Source organism: Eretmochelys imbricata, chromosome 6 (assembly GCF_965152235.1).
Source record: "Eretmochelys imbricata isolate rEreImb1 chromosome 6, rEreImb1.hap1, whole genome shotgun sequence".
In the NCBI taxonomy this organism is placed as follows: Eukaryota; Metazoa; Chordata; order Testudines; family Cheloniidae; genus Eretmochelys; species Eretmochelys imbricata.
This window is the reverse complement of record NC_135577.1, coordinates 35,822,049-35,832,236: the sequence shown is the minus strand read 5'-3', so window position 1 is coordinate 35,832,236 and position 10,188 is coordinate 35,822,049. Positions and strand designations below refer to the sequence as shown.

General features: G+C 42.6%; 1 protein-coding gene across 1 annotated transcript in view; it reads left to right on the top strand.

Moving 5' to 3' along the window:
* Positions 1 to 10,188, top strand: part of SBF2 (SET binding factor 2) — a 553,147-nt gene continuing 542,959 nt past the window's right edge. The window contains exon 1 of the mRNA XM_077818401.1: positions 1 to 170. Within this exon, the coding sequence (XP_077674527.1) occupies positions 116 to 170 (55 nt within the window). The 5' untranslated portion in view covers positions 1 to 115. The remainder of the gene's footprint in view (positions 171 to 10,188) is intronic.

Below are 10,188 nucleotides of genomic sequence, written 5' to 3'. Positions count from 1 at the left end.
CTCTTGCTGGAGCAGAGGGCGGGATGCTGAGTTCCCCCGCAGCTGCAGCAGCAGCCTCAGCAGTAGCAGTAGCAGTGGCAGGGGCGGTGGGGGCTGAGGCAGGCTCTTCTCAGCCATGGCTAGGCTGGCTGACTATTTCATTGTGGTGGGCTATGACCATGAGAAGACAGGTAGGTGTGGCTGTGTGTAATGCTGCTGTGTGGTGTGTGGCCTCCGTCCCCCAGCCCCCTGGTGTCACGCAGGCCCCCAGAAGGGGGAGGTGGAGGCCGTGTGGACTTTGTGTGCCAGAGGCTGCTGCGGGGAGCATTTCTCCTCAGGACTGGGGGGGATGGGGTAACTGCCTCTCCCCAGGTTGAGCAAGTTGGTGGGGGAGTCAGGGGGTTGCTTTCATGAAGGGGACTAAGTTAGCAGGGGGTTAATTTCCTCCCCAGGACGGTGGATAGGTTGGAAGGGGAAGGAGGGGATTCTCTTCCTCCGATGAAGGTGGGCGGGTTTGCTTCAGGACCTTCCCAGAGCACGGGCATGTGTGGAGTGGCTTTCAAAATCTGTCAATGACAATAAAAACACACTAGTAAAGCCCCCCTGTCCCTCCCAGCATAAAGCCCCTGTCACATCCTGAGCGAGTAATGCACGATGCAGGGGGCGGGGGCTGGGGCTGGGATGGTCATTTTCGGCAGAAGAAAGAGGTGACATTCTGGTCCTGTCACTTATTGGTAATTTCACATAGTGGATGCAGGCTGTTGTGCTTTCCAGGAGCCATTTCCCTCATTTGAAGGAGGGAAATTATGAAAAAAGGAGAGATTTTAAATGTCTCATAATTTACATAATAAAAATTATCCATTATAAGAGCCTTTAAACATTAGCTTAACATGAATCCCCAGGTGGGAATTCTTGTTTGTTATTTTATGAGGTGTTTTCTCTGTAAGGAATAATATTTTTGTTATTCTCCTACCTCTTTGTGTATGTAGTTTTTCAAAATATTTTGTTTAGCAGAATAGTAAACTTAATGCTAAAAGAAAGGTAGATTAAGTAGGATCTTCCTGGAAACAATTGAGGTTATTGTCCTTTTTGTTTGGGGACAAACAATTGTTAATCACCACTCCACTGAGGTACCAGTGGTGATATAGTATAGGTAGCAATATGGCATTTTGTAAGCTCTGTAAGGTTGCCTGTGTTATGGAATTGACACAGCAAAAATGTTTTTGCTCCTCTGATCAGATGAGAAGGGGAGACATGTCTGGTATGCAACCTTGGAGGCAAAGAAAACCCCTCTTTCACTAGTCAGTGAAATATATATTTTTGTTTCTGACTATAATATTTGTCAATGATGACATAACATCACTTGTTTATGGATATTGCTGAAGAAACTTTCAACCCTCAGACAGCTGTATTTTAATTTTCAGTTGAGTTGTTGACTGGTACACAAATACACACAGGCTTGCTTTTCAGTGGATATTTTAGGGTGAGCTATTGTCATTAAGCAGGATTTTAAATAATTCTTTTTATAAATGCCCAAGGCTATATGTAACAAACCATACTTAAATCTTATACTTGAATCTGTATTCGTGGACTATCTGAAGGTAATAGTTACTCCATAGCTTCCTTTACATATTTTAAAAATAAACGTAATAAAGGGTTAGTTTGGCATATTTTTATTTAACAGTAAAATAAAATCTATTACATCTAAGTATTGTATTTATAAGGTTTGCATGGCTTGGATAAAAATCTGTCCATAAAAGATTTGGTGTCCCTTCTAGAATTCACACATGATTTTATCTATGCATTACAATATGTACTGTCTTTTCTAATTCCAACTGTGAAATTACAGGACTTGTGAGGTGGAAGTAGGGTGCAAGAAGCCAAGGGCCTTTAAGGGGAAGATACAAATATGTATACTGCTTTTTTTTTAAAGGGGGTGCAGTCAGCTTTGACATCTTCACTATATGAAGTAAACTGACAGCTCAGATTTGGACAAATGGCTGTATTTGTAAGATCCTGATCCTGCAAGCACATGTCTAACTTCATGCACATAGCCTTGACTTCTTGACTACTCCCTTCTGTAAAGTTATACACATGCATAAGAGCTTTCAGGACGGGGACCTTAATTTGAAGAATCTGTGTCCTGAAATAGTTAGTTTAGACCTGACAGAGTAATCAGAAGTTATTATTGAATGGGTTTGCTGCTGTTTAACACCTACTGTTCAAAATGTTTGAGAGAAAACATTCTCCAGAAGACTAGGCATGCACTGTATTCCAAATTCCTTCACCCCCACGTGCAATTCCATAATACACAGAGTACTGACAGTTTTTTCTTTTGTAAAATTCCAAAGTTCTTTTGGTGTATTAATTCCATTTCCTTCTTTATGAAATAGATGGGCTGAAAATTTTTTGTAAGATAGACTTATAATTATCCTTGACGGTTTTAAATAAATCTTTGTGTATAGACATTTTCTCTTCACTTTCTCTTTTTAAAAGGCACTTGCTTTGGTATATTAGATTGTTTTAACTTTTATCTGAAGTGAAAAATGTTTCTATTTAAGTTTAAATGCAAAAAATCTGTTACACCAGCTTGTCTAAATGATTTCAAATAGACTCAGTATAAAAATTTAAAATCGTGAAATATAGTTCATGTAGTTTAAGAAATGATTTTTAGAGTTCCTATTGGTAGAAAATACTCTCCAGATCAGTGTTACAACTCCTGATCCAATAGGTGTTTTTTAAATGCTTTTGAAAAAGGGAGAAAGATACCATTTATTGTAGTCTATTTTTTACATGGCCCTCATCAATTTAGTGTCCAATAACAAATTTATAGCACTCCGATGAGGTGGGGAAGGATTATCCCCACTCTACAGATGAAGAACTCAGGCAAGGAGAGATGAATGGATTTACCCATAGTTGAGAATTCAACCCAAATTTCCTCAGTCACAGTGCAGTGTCCTAATGACAAGACCATCCTTCTTATTACAGAGGCAAATCTATTTCACCTGGCACTTTATCCATAGCAAACATGTGCTGACAAACTTTCCTATTTAGTTGATTATTTATACTTGGATGTTTCAAAATTATAAATTTGAATATGTAGTATTTAGGGATTGTCTCGGGCAAATAACATTTAGCAGTTTACTGGTGTGTTGGTTCTTTCTTCCTTATTGGATTTAGTTTCATGGTAATCCCAAAATAAGAAGGAATATAGATTTTAAAATTACTGCAGCCTCTATAATGTTTTCTTCACCTTTTTAAAATATTTAAACTTACTATGAAGTGATTTTTATGATAGTGAAAAGGTGCTGTATTGACAATCCTGTTGATGTAATCCTATGTTTATTCATGAAATAGGTGTACAGCTGTGGCATTATAAACTTCCCTGTGCCACCTGTTAGTGTGCGCAGCTTTGACTTGGAACTACCATCAGTGTGTCAGTCAGACACAGTTGGTGGATTAAGCTAACTCCTTTGATTAGATTTTTCAGTCTTTGTTAGTTGGAACTTGCAAATTGGCAGGTAGCATGTTATATCTAATTCTGCATCCGTTTTACAAATCCATTGCAACTATTGAAGTATTTGGGTCCTGATCCTGTATTTGCCTGTCTGTAGGTGCACTCTTACACAGACTTCTGCTGAAGTCAGTGGGACAGTGTACCTGTGCATGATCATATGGAATTGGGGCCGTGGCTTTTATTGGGCGAGGGTGTCTGTACAACTTCTTATTACCCTGCTTTTTATGGTTTGTGATATTGAGCTATACAATCTAGCAACCTTAAAAACTAACAGAATTATTTTTTGTAGGCATTGTATACAATCCATGCATCTTTTCTGATAATGAGTGTGACTTTTTTTGTGCGTGCATTTACTAACCGTTGAAAATTTCAAGAAGGAAAATTTATTCTTGTGGACTTCCCCATGATTCGTATAACTGTCAGTATACATACATGTGAGCGATGCATGCACAGTTGAACCTCAGTTCTGCAATTGTATTCACACACATAGACCCTTGCACCATGACCCCTACTTATCTTGGAAGTACTCTGTGTGGATATAAGAGCCCACATACGCAGATTGAAAAGGAGTACTTGTGGCACCTTAGAGACTAACCAATTTATGTGAGCTTATGGTCAAATAAATTGGTTAGTCTCTAAGGTGCCACAAGTACTCCTTTTCTTTTTGCGAATACAGACTAACACGGCTGTTACTCTGAAACCTGTCAATATTCAGATTGGAGTCCTAGTTGCAATGGAATTGAGCTTGCATTCCTTGTGCACTCAAAACTTCTTTTGAAGTCACTGATAATTTTGGATGTGAAGGGATGCAGCAGCAGCAGCCCTTGTGGGAAGTGAAATAAGCAAGCATTTAATTTGAAAAAAGTTAAGCAGTCAGATTTAATATATGTAGCTCTATAGTTGTTAGTTACTGCTCTCACTTTTTATTTTGAACTAACTAATTATAGAGCTACACGTATTAAATGTGACTTTCACTTTTGTCATATTAAATGCTTGCTTACTTCAGTTTCCACTGCTATATCCCTTACACACCCAGAATTATCAGTGATTTCAAAAGAAGTTTTGAGTGCACATGGAATGCAAGCTCAATTCCATTAGAACTAGGACTTCCATCTGTATATATGGGCTCTTATTGGGATGGAGAAAATTTTTGTTATCCAACCCGTCAGTATAATGGAGAGTTGCTGCAGAAATGGTCCAAAGGGCACATATTGAGATTTCTTTGCAAAGAATGTAGTTGTTAGAAAATGTAGGCCCCATGAATCAAAAAACACCACTTCATGTGCGTTCTAAGACTTTTTTTTTTTTTTTTTTCCCTGGTTTTTGAAGTGTGTTTGATGTGCTTTACAACAAGAATTCCCATATAGCGTGTTTGCATAATGGAATGTTGATGGGATTTAGGGAAGTTCACAGATGTTTGCAAAGATCACACAAGGGCATGAGAAAACATGCTGCTGCTTGTTTTTTGTTTTTTTGCTGGTATAAGCCCTAATCACGAATTCATCATTGGAATTTACATACGGCCTTATTCAAAAAGGTATGAGAGAGAGACAAGGTTGTATTGCTTTCCCAAAGCAGAAACAAAATGGTAGTGTCAAAGAAAGAAACTAAATATTGGTTGGGCATATTTAATCTGCCCATACACCCACTGGAAAAAGAACTTGTGTATAATTGAGATGCAATAATGTATACAACAAAGTAAACTCTAAAAACTACCAAAACAGAGAGAATCTGTATGTTTTGTAAATATTTTTTCTAAAACTAAGTAACAATAGATCTGCATTACTCTTGCTTCTGGTATCAGTGGCTCTGCATATAACAAAGGGAATAAGGTTTGAGTACTTAATTTTTATTGACTATTACAATGATTAATCAATTCTAATGTGACAAGTGATCATACTATAGCTGCCTGTATCTTCAAGAACAAAATTATCTAATCTTCTTTATTTTAAAGAAATCACTTCCTCTTACCTAGTTTTACATCTTGTTAGATTGTGAAGCTAGATAAGAGAGAGTGCAGTAAAGTGGGCAGAAGAAATTCCTAAAATGTGGTATTCTTGTTTTGATTCAGTTAACTTTCCTGTGATCAGAGTTTGCCTATAAACAGAAGGATGATATTCTGCCCTATTCAGTTAAAACAAAACAAACTCCAGCTACAATTAGAATTATTTTTTTTTATGATAAATCTTTTTGGAGATGATGTAACTGGTGTTTAATTTCATAATAAGTGCTAAGTAGTCTTTTTATATTTAAAGTAGTATCACATATATTACCTGGGACAGGCATTCTGTTCAGCTGCCTCGCAAGTCAAAGGAAGTCACTTTCTTCCTCTTTTAGATAAACACCTTATCCCTCCCCCTGCCCCCCCAAAGATACTGAAATAGGAGGAGTGTAGGAAATCAGGTTGTCACTTGACTCCCCCATTTGTGCCATAACTGCATGAGGTCTAGTTGCAGTCTAGTCCTAAAAGTACAATATACCTAAAACAAAGAAAACAACAAAACAATATTTAAAAAAAAAAGAGCCCTATCCTTTTTATGGCAAAGGAGCTTTAGCGTTTCATCAAAGCACAAAATCTGCTCTCTGAGCTAAATCAGAATGCAGCTACTCAATATTGTGCATTGGATAAGACATTAGTAATCACACATGATTGACATCAGTCACTTGGTGTATAGGAAAAATGAAGTTGTAACAGAAGGTTGTCACATGAGTAGTATAATCTTCGTTAAAATATAATCCACTGTTACGTAGAGCATTAAGGCAAAGCAGAAAAATGTTTGTAATGTTCTTTTCTATTGACAGTCTCTGGTCTCTGAAAATCAAGATTCAAAGATTTGCTAGCAATCTTATTCTAAGCATATTTATTTATTTAAGCTGATCATTGTAATTGAAAGTGGTTACTCTGAATCTGTAATTCATAATTTAAGAAAATGCTGCAACTCTGCAAGTGAAGTTATACCTTCTTGCAAAGTTCTTAATCTGATACTTTCTTCAAAACTTGGATTTTGAATTTTGTCCGCTGGATCTCCCTTTCATAGCAAGAAAAAATTATTCATTTAACAGGGAAACATTTCATACAGCTATTTCAGTTTAAAATTTAATGTCCAGAAGGCACACATGCTTATTGTGCACACATTGTCCAGAAACTAGTTTAACTTGTCCTGGCATTGTTTAGTAAGGGAAGATAATGAATATTTTATATCTTCAGGGATATTGTAAGACTAAATTGCCACAGAAAAATAATTGCTCTCTTTTATTCCATGGCAGTCTTGAATTAACATACTGCAGTTTTATATCTAACCGAAGGATGTTTCTGCTTGACATGCTGTATTCTTCTCTTCTTGGCCAGCATGTTATATTGTGCAAGTTTGAACACTGCGGTTATAGAAGCCCACAGTGTTAGCAAACATATTGTTCAGTAGAAAACAAAGGTGACTTGCATTTTTAACTCCGACAATATAACAAACATAGTAGCCTTATCATATAACACTGGGCAAGATAATTATCAGGGTGGATAAAAATCAGTGATTTAAAAAAAAAATCAGATTTTTTTTTTTGTGTGGATAAAATGCATCCAGCAATCATCCCTCCATAATGCCAACTATAATAAACTTCAGAGCTAAGGGTGAACCATTCAAGAAATATATGTTTGATGATGATGTTTTAAAGACCGTCACACCAGTGAACTGGTGGAAGTCATTTAAGCACTTGGATTCAGAGGTTGTTGGAGCGATGATCTCACTTTTAACAGCAGTAGCTTCTTCTGCCAGTGTAGAAAGAATATTTTCTTCCTTTGGACTAATTCATACCAAATTGAGAAATCGTTTGGGACCTGAAAAAGCAGGAAAGCTTGTTTTGCTTTTCCGGATTATGAACAAACAGGAAAATGAAGGCGAAGATGACTGAGTTAGCTGCAGAAGTCAATATTTTAAGTTCTTCTTTGAGTGCTTGCTCATATCTATTCCAATTAGGTGTGCGCGCGCTGCATGCATAATTGTCGGAGAATTTCTACCCTAGCAACACTCGGTGGGTCAGCTGTGGAACCCCCTGGAATGGCGCCTTCATGGTGCTAGATATATACCCTAGCTGACCCAGTGTCCCCTCAGTTCCTTCTTACCGTCCGTGACGGTCATTGGAACTGTGGAGCTCGGCTTTGCTGCTCTCCACTCTCCCTAGTGATACTGTCTTCGTAGTTTAATTGTTATAGTTGTTGTAGTTTTAGTATAGTTATAGTTATAGATGTAGTGTATATAATTATTGTAGTGGGTTGGAAGGGGCCTCCTCCCTGCCTGCCGCTTGGGCTTATGCCCAAGGCTCTGGGCTTTAAACCTTGTTCATCTTGTGCTAAACCCATGCCAACAGGCGACCCCCGCACCTCCCCACGACTCCTGCCTGAAGTGTCTGGGGGAATCCCACCAGGCAGACACTTGCAAAGGGATTTGCAAGGGATTTCGGCTCCAGACCAAGAAGGAGCGGGACTTTAGATTAAAACAGCTCCTAATGGAGGTGGATTTTAGCCCGGGTCCCCCAGTGGCACACTGAGACCTAGTGCCAAGTGACTCGGTGCGCAGTGCCCCAGCGGCAGCAGTAGGTATTGCACTGCGGTTGGACTCTGGCAGAGACCCACGGCACCGAAGTTCCCCGGCACCGCAACCGGTGCAGTCGGTCTGGCACCGTTCTCATTTGCCTGGCCAAAAGCGGCACTGCAGGCCAGAGATAGCTGCTCCGCCTCGGCAGTTGCCAGCGCCCCTGGGCCCACCCTTGGAATCCCGCCCTATAGTAGAGTGACTGGGGGGGTTCAAGCACCGACGTTGGCGCCACCGACTCCAGCACTGAGGGAAGAGCCGTTGAGTCCGGCGCGCATGGGCTCCCTGACTCGTAGCGTGGTCGAGCCCCGGCTCCCATCAACGCTGGATACCTTTGCGGCAGCAAGGGACCTCATTGTGATGACAGAGTGGACATCACTGCAAACAGTGGCACTGGCTCCTGTTCATGTGGTATCGTCCCAGGGCAAACCATCACTGATCCGGCTGTTGGCTCCTCAGTTAGAACCACGGCACTGGTCCCGTTCTTGGATCCATTCCCGCTCCTGACGCAGCTCCCTCTCTCGACGCCAGTTGTACTCACGGCACTGATCCGACTCGCAGGGCCGGTCAGACTCCTGGCACTGCTCTACACGTCGGTCACCGTCCCGGAGCAGATCTCGGCGCTGCTCTTGGAGACGGTCATCGTCGCAGTCAAGATCTGGATCGCGGTACCGGTCCAGACCTTGGTACCGGTCTCGGTCCCAGCACCGCACCCCAGCATCGCGGCGCCTCTCCCCGCAGTTGCGGCACTGATCCCCGGCAGCCCGGTGCCAGTCTCCATCACGTCCGGGTGACTAGACGTAGACATGTTCGGCACCGCCTTGGCCTTAGTGATCGCTTTGCATTTGTCGCAGTCCGACGCGGGCTCGTGACCCGGCCACACAGCTCATAGCTACAGCTTGGGTGATGCTGCCCACTGGCAAGAGAAAGGCCATGATCCCATCTAAGGATCTGCCCCGTGGCCCTTTTGGACACTGTGAGCTTACCACCAAGCCCAGGGCACCCCATCCGGCCGCTAAGAGCCTCGGGTGCCAGAGGCCATCATAAGCCGTCCTGCTCCGGGGGGCATGGAAACCACAGCCCCAACTCCGGGGCAGGGTCCAGACTCCGGAGTTGTGGACCCGGATGACAAGAGCCAACCCAGCAGGAAACACCACTGGACCCCCGGCTCCTGTGGCGTTGTCCTCATCCTCCCCAGACGAGGCGGTGGCTGGGATGACGGTCTCGGGTCCCCCTTCCAATAGACTACCAGGACCTCCTGCGTAGGGTGGCACGGAACATGAACCTCCAAGAGGAGGAGATGTTGGAGTTGGAGGACCCGGTGGTGGACATCTTGTCAGCGGAGTGGCTTTACCACTTATTCGCCCCATACAGATCACGGCCAGCACAATCTGGCAAACGCCTGCATCCATCCCTCCAACTGCTGAAGGGGTGGAGAGGAAATATTTTGTCCCTTCCAAAGATTGAGTACCTCTATACTCACCCTCAGCTGTGTTCAATAGTGGTGGCCTCAGTGAATGAGAGGAAGTGGCATGGGCAACAGGCTCTGGTGCCCAAGTCGAAAGACGCCAGGCGTCTCCATTTGTTCGGGCACAAGGTCTATTCCTCGGGGGGATGCAGCTCCTGGTCGCAAACCAGCAGGCACTCCTGAGCCGCTATGACAACTCATGGAACTCTATATGTTAAAATTCAAGGAGCTAGTATCTCCGGAGTCCAGAGATGAGTTTGGGGCCCTGGTAGAGGAGGGCAAAAAGGTGGCCAGGACCTCCTTACAGGCCTCATTAGATGCTGCGGACTCCACTGCCCAGACCCTTGTGTTTGGAATAGCCATGCAGTGCATATCTTGGCTGCAGGTGTCCAGCCTGCTGCCAGAAGTGCAGCAAACCCTACAGGACCTTCCCTTTGAAGGTCAAGGCCTGTTTTCAGATAAGACCGATTTCCAGACTCCAAAGCCTTAAAGATTCTAGGGCCATAATGCGCTCCCTGGGGATGCACACACCGGTCACACATTGGAGGCCCTTCAAACCCCAGCCTCAAGGATCCTATCCGCCTCCTCGACTGAGGCAGGGCTTTTATAGGAGACGTCGGCGAGGTGGCAGGAAGAAG